The sequence below is a fragment of the Fukomys damarensis genome, unplaced genomic scaffold, assembly GCF_012274545.1.
Source record: "Fukomys damarensis isolate Sample0158 unplaced genomic scaffold, DMR_v1.0_HiC HiC_scaffold_35, whole genome shotgun sequence".
NCBI classification, from domain to species: Eukaryota; Metazoa; Chordata; class Mammalia; order Rodentia; family Bathyergidae; genus Fukomys; species Fukomys damarensis.
In genome coordinates this window covers 8131959-8150830 of record NW_022900947.1, presented here as the reverse complement: position 1 = coordinate 8150830, position 18872 = coordinate 8131959, and the positions used below count along the sequence as shown (strand labels likewise).

The following is an 18872-nucleotide window of genomic DNA, read 5'->3' as shown; positions in this document are numbered from 1 at the left end:
GAGAACGCTGCCCTGGGGGTGAAGACTGTGCGCCAGGAGGCGGTGGGCTCTCAGTACTGCCTGGAGACAACCCTCGGACTCTGCGCAAGGACAGGAGGAAACCCAGGCCCAAACAAACAGAACCCCTAGAACTGAGTTACACTGCCCCGCAGCGACTGCAGCTTCCCGGAACCCGATTGCGACCTTAGCAACCGTCTCTCCTCCGCCCCGCAGCAGCCGCTCTCCACCGTGCTACGTCCCTAGGATACCTAGGATCTTTCTCCCCGGGTCCCGCGACCAGCTGGGCTAGGCGTCCCCGGTGCCCAAAGACAGGCCCCGCCCCGTCGCCTCACCACAGAACCACACCCCCCCCCGGCTTCCAGGGCAACCGGGCGTCACCACTCTTCGACCCGCCCCCCCTAGGGCTAAACCATTCGCTTCCTCTCAGGCGGGGGCGGAAAGAAGAGATTTGGTAGACCGTCTCAGAGCTTTTATACCATATTTTACTCACTTAACTTGAAAGATACATTAAGTGGTCTCTTACAACCACTGGACCAACGAAAACAGCGGGACATTTCTTCTCTCCGGCTGGAACGGCCCCGCTGAAGCCCAGTGGTCTGGCCCGCTCGGGAGCCTCGCAGTCGCCTTGCACAGGCGTAGGGGCGGGGTCTCCAGGATGACGTCACGCGCAGGGGCGGGGCCGCACGCCTCGGGGAGGGGAGGCGGGCAAGATGGCGCCGGGTGAGTGATTCTCCCGGGTTCCCCCAGCGGCTGCGGAGACACCGGGGCGGGGGATCCGACCCCCATTGCCCGCCTTCCTCCTCTCCCCCGCCCCCGGAGGCCTCGCCTTCGCTTCCTCCCTTCTCTTGGGGGGGCGGGCTGGATTCTCGGGACACCATGTCGGACTCTGAGGAGGAGAGCCAGGACCGGCAACTGAAAATCGTCGTGCTGGGGGACGGCACCTCCGGGAAGGTCAGTCCTCGAAGGGGCGCGTAGAGCTGCCCCGCGCTCCCTGAGAAAAACAAAAAGTCAGTTCCCATTCCCCGCTCGGATCACCATCTCCTTCAAGACTCGGGCCGGCATGTCTCCCGGGAAACTTTCCCGCCTCTCCCCTGGAAGGATGGAGAGATCTGCCAGCGCTTCTTCCCTCCCTTTGCCTGCAGCTCGGCTGCACCTGCGCCCCCGCCCCTTTCCCGAGCTGCCCCGCGCTCCCTGAGAAAAACAAAAAGTCAGTTCCCATTCCCCGCTCGGATCACCATCTCCTTCAAGACTCGGGCCGGCATGTCTCCCGGGAAACTTTCCCGCCTCTCCCCTGGAAGGATGGAGAGATCTGCCAGCGCTTCTTCCCTCCCTTTGCCTGCAGCTCGGCTGCACCTGCGCCCCCGCCCCTTTCCCGGTCCTGATGCCTGCACTGCGCCCCGAGCTCCCAGGAGCTTTGCCCAGAAATCACATTCCCTCGGTGATTACTGGGGATCCGTCACTCACTGGTCGGTTCGCTGCAGGGCACGTTGCGAGCCTGCCTGAGATTCCTTCGCCACATACCCAGTGGTTAGGGGTCCCTGCAAAGGGTGAAATGTGAAAATACGTGAAAACGCACACAAAGCGCCTAGAGTACGGTGTACACTCAATAAACATCAGTTGGGATTTCAGTATTGTACGTGTTCTTCGTCTGTGTTCGCAGCACAGCACCTGTCAGTATGAGCATGTGTTCAGCAGATGTTGATCGGGCTCCTCTCGTGGGCAGGATGCTGAGGATAAAGCTGCCAGCCCGAGAGGGGCGTCCCTGCCTTCCAGTCTAGCTGGGTGACCGTGGTTTCAGTGAAGGAGAGTGAGAGTATCCTGTAGCCAGGCGATCTCCTTGGCTCCCATGGCGCGCGGGGGGGGGGTCCCTAAGATGTCAGAGGTCCCTAGCAGCCTCCCTGTCCGGAGAAGAGCCTCTGTCCAGGGTGTCTGCACACCTGTCACTCTTACCGAGGGCGCCTACACTTCTGTGGATGTTGGTGGTTGTCTTTCTTCTACCTCCCTTCTTTTTGTAGCCAGTCTTCAGACCCGCTGGTTCTGACTGCCGCCAGTTTCCCATTTTCGGGCTTCACATTTCCATGTTGCTGATGGAGCTGGGACTCTGGTTTCTGCGGTAACGGCTTCTCTTTATCCCCTGGCAGTTAGCAGTACGCATAAGATGCTGCTGCTGCTGCTTTTGGTTCTGAAATTTGACTTTCCAGCGCCTCTGGGAAAGGTTTTTGTCTTACATATGCAAAATTTGGATATTCTGTTGACTTCTCTGTTGTCATTCCAGTATACTTTGTAGTAGAAATTTATTCTAAGGAAACATTTAATATGCTGTGTTTAACTTTAGATATTTTTGGGAAGAAAAAAGCTTGGGGCCACTTTATGAAGTATTCTGAGGTTTTGTACATTTAAAAACCTTTTTTTTTTTTTTTAGTAAGTGAATTGTTATAAATCAACAAGCTTTTTAACACTTATTCAACAAATATTTTAAGTTAAATTTTGATTGTTTTCTCAGTTCTTTAACTTTTAATTTTTTAGTGTGATTTTTTTGAGATAGATCTTCTTATGTATCCCAGGATGCCTTTGAACTTGCAGTCCTCCTGCCTCAGCCTCCGTAGTGCTGGGATTACAGACCTTAACCATAATGTCCAGTTTATTTAGATTTTCTTTTGACATCACCTAATTTTTTTGTTTTCCAAAATGTATTGTTTTGAAGTGATGACTGAGATGCTTTCTCATTTAAAGTGATAACAGCCCACAGTGGTAATACAATTGCAAAAAACCTCTTAAATTACCTATTGTCCTATTTGCTCTCATATTTCTTTAAACTTTTCATTTTCCTTCTAGTACTTATCTATGGTACATGTGCTACTTAGTTATAATTTGTTAATAATTTTCTATTTAGTTTTAAAAATTAGACTGTCATACTTGTTTTCCCTTCATTGCTAGTTTACTATGAATAATTATGATTTTTTTCATCTCTTCTAAAACTGTAGCACAGGACAGAGTGTATTTTTTCGCTTCTGTATTGTTGAATCAGGACTGTCATTCTGCTTCAAAGAGTAACAGTGATATTTTCATAGTGCTCAGGCTTAGTGTTCATCTTCTTGACTAACCTCTTTTCAAACTCTAGCAACTTTTTCTGCCAGAATTTTTCTGAAATGAGCGCCTGAACCCTAACTTTCTAACTAACCTAACCTTCCTTTAGTCTTATATCAAACATTTTTTTTCCCTCCATACTCTGTTCAGCTTTTAAATTATTGGCAGCTACCAACATTCCTAGTCCCTTTCTTTCACTGTCCTTTTATGAACAGCTTCTCTATCTCTGATGTATGTATTTTGATTTAACTCTTTGCCATTTTTTTTTTAGCAGTAGTTTTTCTTGCTGGTTTAACACTGGGCATTTTTGTACACACTGACAATGATAGAGGAAAGTACTGAGATGACCACTAACGTTTCTCCTAAGAGGAATTTGGCTCCTCCCTCCAGTGACACGTGCTTCTGTTTCTTCCTGTTCTGATTCATAACGATTTAATTGTACATTTTCTTAACGATTTTTTGAGGCAAAATATTCTTTTTTGTTGTCATGTCCGTATTTGTAAAGGTAATTTATAAAAAGCTAGAAAATTTCCAAATCTGTACCCGTACAATCAGATAAAAATATTTTAGATGTGTCCACTTTATAATTATTTCAGAAGGGTATTTATACAGTAACTTTTGAGAAATCACTGACTGTGAAAGGTGGCATAAAAGGAAGTGCCAGCTACTGATTAGTTGCTTCTTTGTATAATTTTCGTAGCAAAATGTCAGGAGATAATATAAAAATTTGCTTTAGTACTCTGTGTGTTCCCTGTATTTGTAGTTTTGACAGTTTATACCCCATTCAGTTAAAAATCCTATGATTTTGAGGCTTTACGTTTGCCTCAAATGTTTGATAGGACTTTAAAAATCTCATAGTCCTGTTTCCAAGGAAAGAAGCTTATTCAGAATTTTTCTGAATTGTAAAGAAAAAAGTTAAAATTTGAATTTTAACTTGAAAAAGTATCTCAGACAACAGCCATTACATATGCCATTAGTTTTTCTTTAACTTTTAAGTATTTCAACCATCTGTGTATTAAATATTTGAAATGTTGAGTATTAGTATTAGTTATTTTTCTCTAGAACTCTGAGATTCTTCACAAATGATTTTGTGGTCTAAGTTAGACAAATTCAATGGCATCACTGAAGCTAAGTGAAACCCAAAAACTCTTAAAAAAAAACCACTAAGTTCTTTTAGTTTCATGTTTTTATATTGATTTATGTTTAAGGAAGGTAACAAATATGTCTAGAAGAACAACTTTCATATAATTCTCAATAAATACTTGATCATAGATTTTTAGAAATGTTACAAGTTCTGAATATTTTAATATGAAAAAATTTGGCATTTGTGCAAATTGCCATTTGCATGAAAAATATCATTTTGCATGTGTGGGTTATCTTGTTAAAAGGAATGGAAGTTTGGCAAAGTTTTAATTTGTACAGTTGTGTTTACATCATAATTAACCCTAATATGCTGTCTTGGAAATTTGTATTTTAGTTTTCATGATTTTAAGTGTCAACATCTCATTTTTATATTTAAAATAAAGAATTCCCCCTAACTTCGGCAGCCTGTCTTGAAGAGCATAAAGGCTTAGAGAGACTGTCTCTTTTTCCTTTCCGAAGACTTTAAAATAGGAATAGTGCACTTAACTTGTATCAGAAGTCTGATTTATGGAGTTACTTCATTTTCTTTTTGTTTTACCAAAGTGATTGTTTTGTTGCTTTGATAAAAAAGGTACTCTAAAAGAAAGCGCTACAGTTTTTAAATGAATCTTTTGAGATTTTATTTTAAAAAGTCAATAAATACCTGTTCTTGTTATAATTTGACCTTTTTAGTATTATAGTTCTTGGAAAATATTTATTTTACTTATTTATATTAATTAAAAATACTACCTTTTTATTTAAAATGCATATTATAAAGGTCATTCTACATCATACTAATATCTTGAGAGAAAAATTTGAAAACTAAGATTTTTTTCTTATAGAAAAAAAAGAAATATTCCAAAAGCAGTTTTCCCATCCTTAATTAGTGCTTCTTATTATTAGCTGAGGACAGAGCTACCCATAAAAGGTAAATTTAAGAGTTTTCTGAAAATTTTATTGAACTGATACATAAGATTCAGGTCTTTAATCGTGTTGCTTTAGTCTTTTTCCATTGATAAGTCCCAAATTCTAATTTCTGTGAAGCAAAAGGAGCTTGACGACTGGGATTCAAGGAATTGTAGCTGATTAGTTTGTGGTCCTTCGCTGGCTGCTTGCAAGTGAAATTTACCTAGTGGTATTAGATCCCTCCTCTCCTTGGAAGTGATTAGAGCTGTTTAAAGTTGCTTGCTGGATTAATTGGAGTATAACTATTAAGATTACTTAAGATTTAATAATGATCTTATGTTTATATTTTTTAAACATTAATTTTGTTTAAAAATTAATTTTGATATTCTGTATATCAATTCTTTTAGACCTCCTTAGCCACATGTTTTGCTCAAGAAACTTTTGGGAAACAGTACAAACAAACTATAGGACTGGATTTCTTTTTGAGAAGGATAACGTTGCCAGGTAAGAGACTAAAAAGTCTTAACATGGACGATTGTGTTAGTCTTACAATAAGAGGTACAAGGCAGAAATGCGTAAAATAAGTACCGGGGCTGCTTCTACACGAAAATGTATGCAATTTTCTTCATGAGGTTACTTTCACTGCCATCTGCCCTGTGCGTACACTGTGCATGGATGTGAGAAAACCACCACCATTCCCTCACTATTTTTGGCCACTATACATTTTTTGAGGCTAAACAATAGTTATATAATTTAATGGTCTTTAAAAAAACTAAATGCTGTGCATTTTTAGCAGATAGTAACTAAATGTGAAAAGTTTGGGAAGGATTGTTTTTTAAATACTATTTTGATTAGCTTCTGCTTCAGTTTTTTTGTTTGAAAATTGGAACAGAAGTATAATGTAGCTGTGGAACTTCTGCGCTCTAATATGTGAATGCTGTTTTATGCAAGGCAGCATGAAATTGCTGGCATTTAATAGACCACTAAAATTTAGGGTCCCCAGGCTCTCATAAAAATACAGTTTGAGCATTCAAGATGTTTCAGTTCACCATGCAAAGAAACTATTTAGATGCCAGTTGCAGCACATTTTGTGGGAAATACAGGGAAATAATAACAAAAAACGAGTGGTTTATGTTTTAAGTTAGTTTCTGAACAATTTTGGGGCTTTAAACTACACTGTCTGTTCAATCTCACTGGCTAAATTATATGTTTAAAGTATTTTATTAACAGCAGTTTATCTTGTTTGACTTTGTAAACATCTACCCTCTTTGCTGTGAGGACACATATTTGAATAAAATTGTTCCAAGCATAATGTCACATTCATGTACTGGAGTTCAGATAGTGGGAAGAGGCTTAATAAATTCCAGTATTATTGAAATAAGTTAACCTCTCAAACATCTTCTCATGAAGTTACCGAGAAGCTAAGGAAAGTTCTTGGTAATTGGAGGTATTTTTCGTATCTTATTACTAATACACTGTGTTATATTTTGTGATGGTTTGCATTTGTTATCGAGGAAAAATATATCAAGAAATACAGCATGAGGAAGAAAGAATTTGATTATTCAACAGGTTTAATGAGAAATATGGGTACATTTTATTTCATTTGTATTTTCTTTGAATACATTCAATACTGAAAATATAATTTTATTTGTATTATTCTAATTGATAGATTAGTACTACATTTAGAATAGTTACATCAATCCCTAGTAGAATACATGCATAAATTATGTAATATAAATGCTGAAAACTTACTTTCACAACATTTTTTCAGAAATGCTAATTGTATACAGAGAACTTCAATGTAATATATATATAGTTGTCAGCTATTTTATTTTAATATTTAACAAAGCACCAGTTTTTCCATAATTTTATTTAATTTTTCTGATTTTTTTAAATTGAAAGGCTTAACTCAAATATTATAAAAAGGCTGGTTTTGGATATTTTATATAGGTGATGTTTGTGGTGATTGCTGATCTGTTCCACAGTACTACCAATTTTAAAATTTTGTTTACTTTGTAAAAAACTTTGATGTTCTCAGAATCCAAATTTATAGTACATTTTAGACTTAGAAAATTTTTAGGTTACAGAATGATACTAGGCAGTGTATACTTTTACTGAATGTATATTTCAGTTTTCTTGATGATGTTTTTATTTTGATAAGCAGTGTTTTAGAAGGAAATTTCTGTCTTTTTAAAAATCAGTTGGTTTTCTATAGGTGATAGACTGAAATAAACTCAAAATTATGGTAGACATTTCAGTGTGAAAAATTGTTTTAGTGCATCTTGATGTTGTATAATTGACATTATTGAAACGAGTTGAATACATTAATGGGCTCCTAGTCTTTATAAGTATTGATGTAATGATTAGTATTTGTATCATTTGTTGAGTAAAACACAGCGTTTTTGAATTTATAGTAAAGCAGCATAAGGTGTTACTAGTTTGGTAAAGTCTTCTGCCCAGTCAGATTGTGAACCTCCTACCCATCCATTCACATTCTCTTCATGCAGGTTTTCAAGGTCATTACTTTGCAAAGGCTCATCCGTTTTAATGTATTTCATGATCTGGTATACTGTATAGTCTGGATGCAACCACTGTGCAGATTTTACTGCTGAAAGTAGTGTATCTGTTAGTCAGGGATTCTGCTGATAGAGCTTCTTAAGCGCCTTAGTCCAAATACTTTCAGGAAGCTTGTGGGTACACTCCAGTAAACAGTGGTGTGCTGTGAAAAGGATTTCTAAATCTTTAGTAGAAGAAGTGGGCAGTTTTTTATTAGTTCCATCTTGACTATGCAGCATTTTAGGCAGGATTCACCAAGGTACCAAGTGTACTTTTACACTTGAATCCCCTCGGTGGCTTTCATTTGTACTAAAAATGCCTTATCTGTATTTTGTCACCTTATTTATTATTTTTTTTTCTATTTACTTGTCATTTCTTTCAGAGGAGCAGGGATTTTGTAGCATTTTACATTGGAGATTAAATTACCAACAATTTCTTCAATTTTTTTTTTATTTCTTGGAAATTTGATGGATTCTTGTTTTTATTTTAGAGGTTATAATATTATTTGATTGCTCTGACATAGATTTATAGTTATGTCATTCTGAAGATATATAATAGGAAACTTCATATGATTATGCCTGCAAAAAAGAAAATTGAAGTGTATCTTCTTTTGATTTTGTTCTTAAGATAAACAATCCCCCATTTTTTTAGTTTTATTGTATTAATAAGCCTAAAATTCAAATGTAGAAGTTAGAGATACATTTCTAAGTATATGAAGTAACTGTAAAATTCATATCATTTTTTGACGTTATACTAATAGTGATCTTTTTACTAATATGCCAGAAGACATGCATTAATGACAATTCTACTGGATTATCATTAGTGTGTAGCTGTTTTTACTTCTGAGTCACTCGAACTTATATTTTAAAAAGCAAAAACAAGCAAAGAACAATTTTTGTTTGGAAAGATATACATTTAAATGAGTACTCTTGATAAATGAATATACATTGAATAGATGATACAGTGTCTTGGAATAATTGTAGTCGGACTTTGGTAATGTAATTAAGAGCGTGTTCCTAAATTTATAATTGAAGTGTTCACAGTATTGAGATGGGATCTGAATATCAGAATGTAAAGAAGGAAAGGAAAGAAGCTTCATGTCATCATGATCTGAGGATACACAACAGGGATCATATTGACCTTGAAGGAATGGGATTAAATACTTTTAAGTAATTATTAAGTATTGCTTAAATTTATACTCTTTTAAGCCCCGTTTTTTAATGGAAATAAAATGACTCTGAAGTGCTTTGCAAATATTGTATTTACTTAGGGGTTTCTGAAACTTTTTTTTGTTTGTTTGTTTTTTGAGACAGGGTCTCACTATGTAGTTGAGACTGACCTGGAACTCTCTGTATAGCCCAGGCTGGTCTCAAACTCAGCGATTCTCCTGCCTCAGCCTCCTGAGTGCTGGGATTACAGGTGTGCACCAACATGCCAGACCTGAAACTTTTAATATACCTCTTACTTCTTATTTTCAGATGGTATTGAAGGAGTATAATTTTAGCTTTGAATCTCACAAATTTAGATTTTTAAGAAATTGAGTTTATAGAAGTTGCTGGACAGATCTTCGTCTGTGACATTTACTTCTTCAGATTCATAGGGCTTTAAGAACATTTTGGTCGTTCCTCTGTGAGCACTGAAGGTGCGGTCAGTGGGAGTGGGGGCTGAACTTCAGTAGCTGTCTTCCAGTGCTGCTGGAATTCCCCTGCACTGTGGCAGATGGACCAGACCCTTATTCAAATAACGGAAAGATTGTAATACAGACCCTCCAAGCTCACATTTAAGGGCAAGACGTTGCTGGTTGATCCAGTGTCATGCTTTCTTTTCAGTTATGTAGTTAAATGTGGTGCTTGACATTGTCTGACTTCAGTGTTTTACATTAGCATGCATGCATATCTTAGTAATCCTTTTTGTTTTTGAGTGAGATCATTTTTTCAGTTTTTGTCTTGAATTTTCTGGATTGACAAATCATTCAGGAGGTACCAGTTGAGACTCTGGAGAAAACTGCATAGTTTTGTGAGGAAAAACAGTTTGAAATATTAGTCTGAAATGCTTATTGGACATGTTACTTGACTTTTATAGCTCAGTCATTAGTTGAATTGATAAAAATAGTTTATCTCAAATATTTGCTTCAGTCATATATTTAATAAAATGTACAAATTAATTTTAAAGATTGCCTTTTAGTGTTGTAGGGTGCTTGCCAGGAGAAGAAGATTCATTACACTATTTTTTGAAAGCTTTGAAAAACCTATAATTATTTCAGTGGATATGCTTTGAACAGTTCTGAATGCACCAGATATTTAGAGATATACTGACTGAGTCCCTATGTCCCACATCAGTTCTGAGCAAACTACCAAATGTACTTTTGAAAAGTAATTTTTGATTGTTTACCTTTACATAGTTGACATTAAAATTAAAAACAGTTCATTCATTTGGGTTGAAATTATAGGTGTATCTTTGTAGTCTGAGTTTTAGAACCTGTAGAATTTAGAACCGGCAGCAAAGTTCCCGTGAGTGATTGGGTGGGTTAGTATATCAAGCTTCAATTTTTATTTTTAAAGTATATTTCTCACTCCATGCATATGTACTTTATTGTTTTTTTCCTTGAGAAACAGTGTTCCTTCCCTCCGTGCCTCCTTTCCTCTTCCTTTTCCTCTCTTTTGCCTGCCTGCCTTCTTCCTTCCTTCCTTTTTTTCTAAGGCTTAAGTTTTTAAATTAAAGCTTACTTTATTTTCTTTTGTTTTGAAGACTGTTGTAAATGTAGTTCCATGGAAATACATAGAGACAAATCTTGATTCCCAACTATGATTTCTTTGACATTATTTTCACAGTTCCAAATATTTGACCATATGAATTTGCAGAATAAAGGCAAATTGAGTTATCATTGTGACTTAGTGTTTTGTGAAACTGTACTCAGCTGTTACATTGTTACTTTTTTTAATGTATGAAACTTCATGCCCTTTAATCTAATTTGGTATCAAAAGCATTTTTCCAATAAAACCTCTTAAGAACTCTTTTCCACAGAAAATATCCTATTTTGAAAATGACTAGTATAAACATATCACATATACATTGTTACTTTTTATGTTCTTATTTTATGTCTTTTTTTGTATTTTAGGAAATTTGAATGTTACTCTTCAAGTTTGGGATATAGGAGGGCAGACAATAGGTGGAAAAATGTTGGATAAATATATCTATGGAGCACAGGTATAGTATGAATTCTGATTATTGTAGCATTGAAATATTCTCTTTACCACAGCATGCACAGGTATGTACACCCACGCACACCCATGCATGCACACACACTCTCATACACTTTCTTTCTTACTAATTTGAATTTTTCTTTGTGGTACCTGGGATTGTACTCAGGACCTTGCACTTGCAAGGCAGGCACGGTTCCACTGAGTTAAATCCTGGCCCTTCCTAATTTGATTTTTTTTAATTGAGTTTATTGGTACATTTTAGGTATACAGTACAGTTATATTCATCATTGGGATCTTGTACCTCTACATGACAGGTCTTGGTTCTCATTTTTTCCCCTTGTCCCTGCCCTCCCTTCATCCCCTCAGCTCCTCCCCATTTACAAACACTTTATTTCCATTTTTTTCATTTTCTCATATTTTTTTCTTTTCCCCTACTACCTTTCCCGTACCCTTCCCTCTTTCCCTCCAGCTTTAGCCCTTTTCTTCCTATTTCACATTGTCAGTTATCTCATTAGGATCTTATGTACTATTACAGTTTTTCACACCAGAGAAACTATTCGGTATTTATACATGTGTGACTTATTTATTTCACTTAGGAGTATATCCTCAATATGTATCCATTTTTCTATGAATGAATCTAATTTCTCATTCTTTATGGCTGAGTAGTATTCCATTTCATAGAAAAACCACATCCTAATTTGATTTTTATCTGATACGTAGAGAGATGCATATGTTGCTTGTGCTAGTCCTTTAGTTTTATCTTCCTCAAATTATGTTTGGAATGATGTGAATGTGTGAATGGGTGACAGTCTTCATATGCTTCTTATATTACTAGATATTGTTATCAGCAGTTGAATAAGTATAATGATAAATGATATTTTGATATTAACTAATTTGATTATAGTGTCTGCAGTCATGATTGAATGAAAAATAGAAATTTAATTTCATTTTAAGTTACAATGACAAAAAGCATATCTATCTATGTTTTGGGTCTGTATTGTATTGTCTAGCAAATAATTACAATTCTTCAAATTTAGCTGGGCATGATGGCGCATACTTGTAATTCCAACACTTGTGAGCCTTGGGCAGCCAGCCTAGTACATAGCAAAGTGCTACAAAACCCCAAACCAGTTGCCCTTCGAGGTATCTTCCCAAAAGTTTTAAAGTCATCATACTATAGGGATACATGCATATCTTTGTTTATAGCAGCCAATTTGTAAAAGCTAGATCTTGCAAACAGACTGTATGTCCATCAACAGAGAATGAATAAAGACGCTGTGGTATTTATACACAATGGAGTACTACTTGGCCATAAAGAAAGTTAAACTTGAGGCATTTGTTGGCAAATGGATGTAACTTGAGAGCACATTGAGTGGAATAAGTCACACAAGCTTAAATATCGCATGTGCTTTTATGAGAAAATATATATGGAGACGATGCAAAATAGAAGATAGATAAATAGGAAGCCGGGAAAGAAGTTCAGATATGTAATTGCCCAAATTATCAATTCTGAGAGTCAGGCATGGTGGTGCACTCCTGTAATCCCAGCATTCAGGAGGTAGACTGGAGGATCGCTGTGAGTTCAAGACCAGCTTGGGCTGCATAATGAGTTCCAGGTCAGTCTCAACTACATAGTGAGACCCTGTCTCAAAAAAACCAAGAAAAAAAAAAAATCAAAACCAAATTATCAATTCTGATGTTGCAGAATATTTTAAGATATATGCTTATTTGTTTCATTTGTATTAGTAGTTTTGTTTTTGTTCACGAAAACTAAAGTTTTGTTCTTTTGTTTTCTTTGTAAGTCTTTCTTTTGGTTTATGTCTTATACTCTGAGTAGCGTTTTGGGTGTTCTTTTAAGATCATGATATACAATATGTTAACTATTGTCATTCTCTTTTGTTATGAAATTTTGATTTTTTTTATAAAAGTAATGAGTGTTTTTTGTATTTTTTATTACTACTTTCTTTTATTATTCAAAGAAAAAAGAAAAAAAAGTAATAACAGACCAAACAATCCCTCCCAAAGCAAAATAGATTTAATAGACATCTATATTTTACATCAGATAACTAAGTCCCACTATATGTATGAAGGACATACAATAAATTAATATGATAATGATGTATTTTCAGAAGAAAATTATGTAGAGCAAGAAATCACCTGAACAATTACATAAAAATTCTTTGGCAACATGAGCTTGCAATATAGTTTTTAAGTTTTTTTTTTTTGTTGGTACTGGGGATTGAACTCAGGGCCTTGTGCTTGGGAGGCAAGTGGCGATGCCACTGAGCTAAATCCCCAACCCAAAAGTAATTATGTTTTTTTTTTTTGTATGGGGGATTGAATTTGGGTCCTTGTGCCTGTGAGGCAGGCGGTGGAACCGCTGAGCTAAATCCCCAGCCCTAGTTTTTAAGTTTTTAGGTAAAAATCACACAAATAGAAACATATATTGTAGTAATACACTTTTTTTTTTTTTTTTGATTTTTTTAAGACAGGGTTTCCTTATGTAATTGAGACTGACCCGGAACTCACTATGTAGCCCAGGTTGGTCTCGAACTCACAGGGATCCTCCTGCTTCAGCCTCCGGAGTGCTGCCATTACAGGCGTGCACCACCACGCCTGGCTCTGTAGTAATATACTTTAAAAAGTTAATTACTTCACTCTGAGCATGTTCAGTGAAGAAGTTGCTGTGTTTTTGTTTTTGTTCTTGTTTTTTGAGACAGGGTCTCACTATGTAGTTGAGACTGACCTGGAACTCACTATGTAGTCCGACTGGTCTCAAACTCACAGCGATCTTCCTGGCTCAGCCTCCTGAGTGCTGGGATTACAGGCGTGCACCACCACACCTGGCTAAGAAGTTGCTGTTTTAATGCTTTGACCTATTGGTTTCAATTTAATGACAGGTTTAGAACTACAGTAATGCCGTTGAATGTTATTATTTGATGCTTGCTGAGCTCAGTATATAGTATTTATTGATGTGCTATTTACTTTTGTTTTTTCTTATGCTTTAAATTAGTGTATGTCTTTCACATCATCATGAGACATTATGAAGATAGTACTCAAAATCTTCATTTAATTTTTTATTGGAGTTTGGTGTTTGAGTAGCAGGAACATAAGTTTGTATTTGGAACTGTTTCTTATAAAAAATGAATCTATACAACAGAGAGGATATCTGTACAAAATTTGATTCTACTTTACTTAAAATAATTTAAAATTTATTTAAATTACTTAAAATTCATTAGTAGCATGTAAAAATAAACATTGATATGGAAGTCATATAGTGTGAAATTATCCATTCTGAAATGTATAATTAGTGGCATTTAGTACACCCACAACATTGTGTAATAATCTTAAAGTACTGTATATTTTATGTTATTATTTAGCGCCTTACAATCTCAGACATTAATGTGAAAATGTGTAGAAACGTCAAGAATTTCCATATTTTTTGAGTAGCCGAGTTTAGTAAAATGTCTCTGTTCTCTTTTAGTATACTTCATTTCTTGGGAGAAATTGAATATTATATTGCTTCCTAGAACTTGTCCTGTGAGGCTTCTATGTTGAATATACATACTGACATTTTTCTTTTGTCGATGATGCCTTATGTTTTGCACTTTATGATTTCTGTGATTTGTAGGCACATGCTGTTTTATTAAGCAACAATGTAGCATAGTGTTTTTGAGAAATTCATGAATATTTTTTGAAATATTCTAGAAACTAGAAAAGTGGGAGTTCTGAGATGATGAAATGAATTGTCATAAATTGATGATGTTGTAGTAAGTTTTCTGCTTCCAAAGATATTCCAAACTAAATGCTGTGTAAAACACATGAGGTACATTTATCAGTAGTCTGTTTTGTTACAGTACATAGAAATAGTATATTTAGTCCACAGAAGTTATTTATAACAATTACTTGGAGAAAAATGTTTTTTTCTCAAAAACAGTGCCTTTAAAAGCTCTAATATACTTAATAATTATAAATTATATACTCATATATTGTTCAAAGTAGACTTCATTTGTTCGTAAAGTTGTAGCTACTTGGGCAATAGAAAGTAATACTTTGGATTTGGCTTACCTGCTAGAGATCAGAAACCTTTTGCAAATAATGTTTTGATAAGCCATTCTGAGGGCATCAGTTTAAAATATTATTTAGAATTTCAAAACATTTTAATGCTTTTTTGAATCAGTGTGTTTGCAGCATATAATGGATAGAATTCATTTTGGGGAACTGGTACATGTACATAGTATGTCATGATAATTTTGGATTCCTGTACCTGATTCTCACCCTTAGTCCCAGGAATTTGTTTTTAGATTTTCTAACTTCTGTATTTTTTATGTGAGAATTATTTTATACATGTACAGGCTATTGAAGTAGGAAATTATTTTTTTGAAGCATTTGAAAAGGAAAAAGCTGGGCCAGGAATGTAGCTCAGTGGCGCTGTGCCTACCTGGCAAGCTCAAGGTCTTGAGTTTGATCCCCGGTACCAAAAAAACAAATACCCCAAACAACAACAACAACAACAACAACAAGAACAAAGAGAAAAGCTTATTTGTAGGCTAGACATTAACTGAGGTCTATATAAAACTGGATATTTTACCCTCTTCACTTTTCTTCCTAATAACATTAAACTTTAGCAATAGACGGTTGAACAGCGTTGGGTGAAACCAAATTGAATTTACATCCAAAAAGAATTAGTAAGATATTTTGGAAAGAGCTAGTTCTAAGAATTGGAATTTGTGCCAGTTAAATTTCCAGATTTTAAATTAACTTAACATTTTCTAGGAGTCTTCAGAAAGATGTTATAGGCTGTTTTTCCTAGTGGTTAGGAGCAAACACACAGTACATAGTGTTTAGTGCCCTGTAACCTGTGGCTGACAGAAGCTAACAACACACCTCAGAGAAGGACTGGATGTTTCGTTTTTGTAGCTCTTTCCATCCTGGAATCTAAGTGGTTTGCAAACACTGCCCCACTGAGCATAAACTCAATGAAGGGTAGTCATTTGTGAGCTAGAACATAACTGCTGCTGTGTGCTGGTGCCCACACAATGAGTCTGTCCGTTAACTAACAACAAAATGGTTTGGTGCCTGTATGAGAAATGGGGTGAGAGCACCTCTCGAAACTGGATTCTGCTGTCTTTTACTCCAAAGTTTTCAGTTGGGTATTTGCCAACTTATGACTGATTATATTTATAGACTTCTTCTGCATTAGTGTTTCTTCTTGGTTGTACTTACACAGGTAAGTATTATGTTGTTATGGCTGTTATATTATATATTGTATATGCGATGTATGATTTAATTAATCCTTTATATAACTGAAAACTAAGGTACATCATTTCTCTTAGAGCTCAGGGAGAAAAAAATAACCTATATTTTGATAATGAGGGAACCTTTCATTTTTGAGGTTAAATATTGTGTATACTGGGTTAAGTGCATGTTAAATTGTATAACAGTCTGTAATATTTTACTGTTAAGACTGTTAAGTGTTGCCACTGGTGTTTGCTACTTCAGAGTTGTTATCAGTTTTGAAATGGTATCTTTTTGATTTATTGACTCATCATGCCTATGTTAAATGAAATAGGTGAACATGAAGTAAACACATGTAATATTTATATAAGAGTCTTGAAGGTTGCAAAGAGAAGGGGTGACAGCATCTTCTTGGAACTGGAGTGGAGATGAAGTGCACTTAAGGCATAAGAAATGTAGGATATTTTTGTCAAATGATTTATGTCATCTGTATCCTTTTTTTTTCTTTTTGTTACTGGGGATCGAACTCCGGTCCTTGTGCTTGCAAGGCAGACGGCAGAACCACTGAGCTAAATCCCCGGCCCCATTGTCGAATGATTTAAAGATGCAGAAGGATTTGTTAAACTTGAAATCTGATTTCCAAAGGTTGTGTAAAAAAGTTTTGGAAGAAGATGAGCAATTAGAGACTAAATTGGGAAGAGGAAGCCCAGGGCCATGAAGAGAAGAGAAACATAAATGGCACATAAATGGGTGATAACAATAGGTATCTGGGACATGAGACGCAGCAATGGTTCAGCTGGTCACAAGATTGCCAAAAAGTTAGATCTAGTGGTCCCCAAGTAGATTGTTCTCAGAAGGTGGGTGAAGTTCAGGTGTTCTGCATTTCTGATGGAATTGTGCTATTTATGGCTGATACAGTTTTCTATAAGGGGTCAGATTTCTGGATTGATTGATGTGGTAAGAGACTCATATTTGAAGGTGTTTGTATTACAGCTTTTGAAAATGTGAGTGCATACAGGTCTGGCTTGTTCTCTTGTGAGACTGGTTAGTAGAGCCCTAGAAGTCATTAGTTTTTGTAATGAGTGTCTTTCAAACAGTTGCCCCAGTTCATCTGTTTTATCAAATCGGTGACCATAAACTTTATGTTATTATTCTTTTACTATCTGTAGTATCAGTACCCATAACTTTTCATTCATGTCTGATGCTGGTAATTTATGTCTTTTGCCTTTTAAAAAAATTGATCTTTGTGAAGACCAGGCTTTTTTTGTTGGTTTTCATTATTGTTTTTCTTTTCAATTTCATTGATATCTGCTCTGTGCTTCTATGTGCTTGAGGCTGAAATTCTTCTGGTTTCCTACAGTGGAGTTTTAGATTTCTGAGCTTTTTTCTTTTATAACATGCATCCAGTACTAAGCATTTTCTTCTCAGCAGTGCTTTTGGTGCATCTCAAGAGTTTTGATAGCTAGTATTCATTTTAGTTCAAAATATTCTTAGTGAAATCCTGCATCAAAATTAAAATTAAAAAAGGGCTGTAGATGTAGTTTAGTGTAAAAGCCTTGAGTTCAATTTCTAGTATCTCAAATTTACAAAAGCAATTCAAGACTTTTATTTATTTTTTGGTACTGGGGATCAAACTCAAGTCCTTGTGCTTGGGAGGCAGGCGGTGGCACCACTGAGCTAAATCCCCAACCCATGAGACTTCTTTGATTCATTCATTATTTAGAAATATGTTGTTTAATTTCCAGGCATTTTGAGTTTACAAGCTTTTTGTTTTTAGTCATTATAGTTTGAAAATGTGCTTTTTACAATTTTTCTTATAAATCTGTTCAGGTATATTTAAGGTCTAAAATACACACTATCTTTTTTTTTTTTTTTTGGTGCTGGGGATCAAACTTGGGTCCTTGTGATTGCAAGGCAGGCAATGGAACCACTGAGCTAAATCCCTAACCCTAAAATATACACTGTCTTGGAGAATGGTTTATGAGAGTTTGAGGGGGAGCTTATATAGTATTTTACAAATGTCAATTAAATTGCTAGTGTTGTTCAAGTCTACCAAACACTGGTTCCTCCCAATTTTTTTTGAGACAGGGTCTCACTACGTAGTTGAGACTGACCTGGAGCTCACTATGCAGCCCAGGCTGGTCTCGAACTCACAGCGATCCTCCTCCCTCAGACTCCTGAGTGCTGGGATTATAGGCGTGCGCCACCACGCCCGGCTAGTTCTCTTCTTTTTCTTTTTTTTTTGGTACCTGGGATCGAACTCAGGTCCTGGCGCTTGCAAGATAGGTGGCGGCACCTCTGTACTAAATCTCCAGCCCTCCTTCCAATTTTCTGTTTCCTTGATGTGTCTACTAATGAAGAAAGTGTTGAAGTCTCTAGGTATAATAGTAAATCTGTGGATTTGGAATTCCTTCAAGTTTTACCAATTTTGGCCTCATATTTTGGTGCCCTGCTGTTGAGTACATGTACCCTGAGAATTTTTAGGTATTCATGGAGAAATAGCCTCTTCATCATTATGTCAATCTTTATATTGGATAATTTTCTTTATTATGAAGTCTATTTTGAAATTAATATGACTATTCCAGCTTTCATTAGTGTTTTCATGGAATTTTTCTATCTTGTACTTTTAGTATATCTACATTTTTATATTTGAAATGAGTTTCTTGTTGGCAACATATATTTGAATCTTATCTTTTCATCTACTCTCTTTAGTTTGTGTATTTAGACCATTTGTATTTAAAGTGATTGTTGATATGGTTG

At 36.3% G+C, this 18872-nt stretch overlaps 1 protein-coding gene across 1 annotated transcript in view; it reads left to right on the top strand.

Moving 5' to 3' along the window:
- Positions 1-658: 658 nt before the first annotated feature.
- The window catches only part of Rab28 (RAB28, member RAS oncogene family), an 84975-nt gene continuing 66761 nt past the window's right edge, over positions 659-18872 (top strand). The window contains exons 1-3 of the mRNA XM_010641850.3: positions 659-951; positions 5523-5619; positions 10790-10878. Coding sequence (XP_010640152.1) covers positions 877-951; positions 5523-5619; positions 10790-10878 — 261 coding nt within the window. The 5' untranslated portion in view covers positions 659-876. The remainder of the gene's footprint in view (positions 952-5522; positions 5620-10789; positions 10879-18872) is intronic.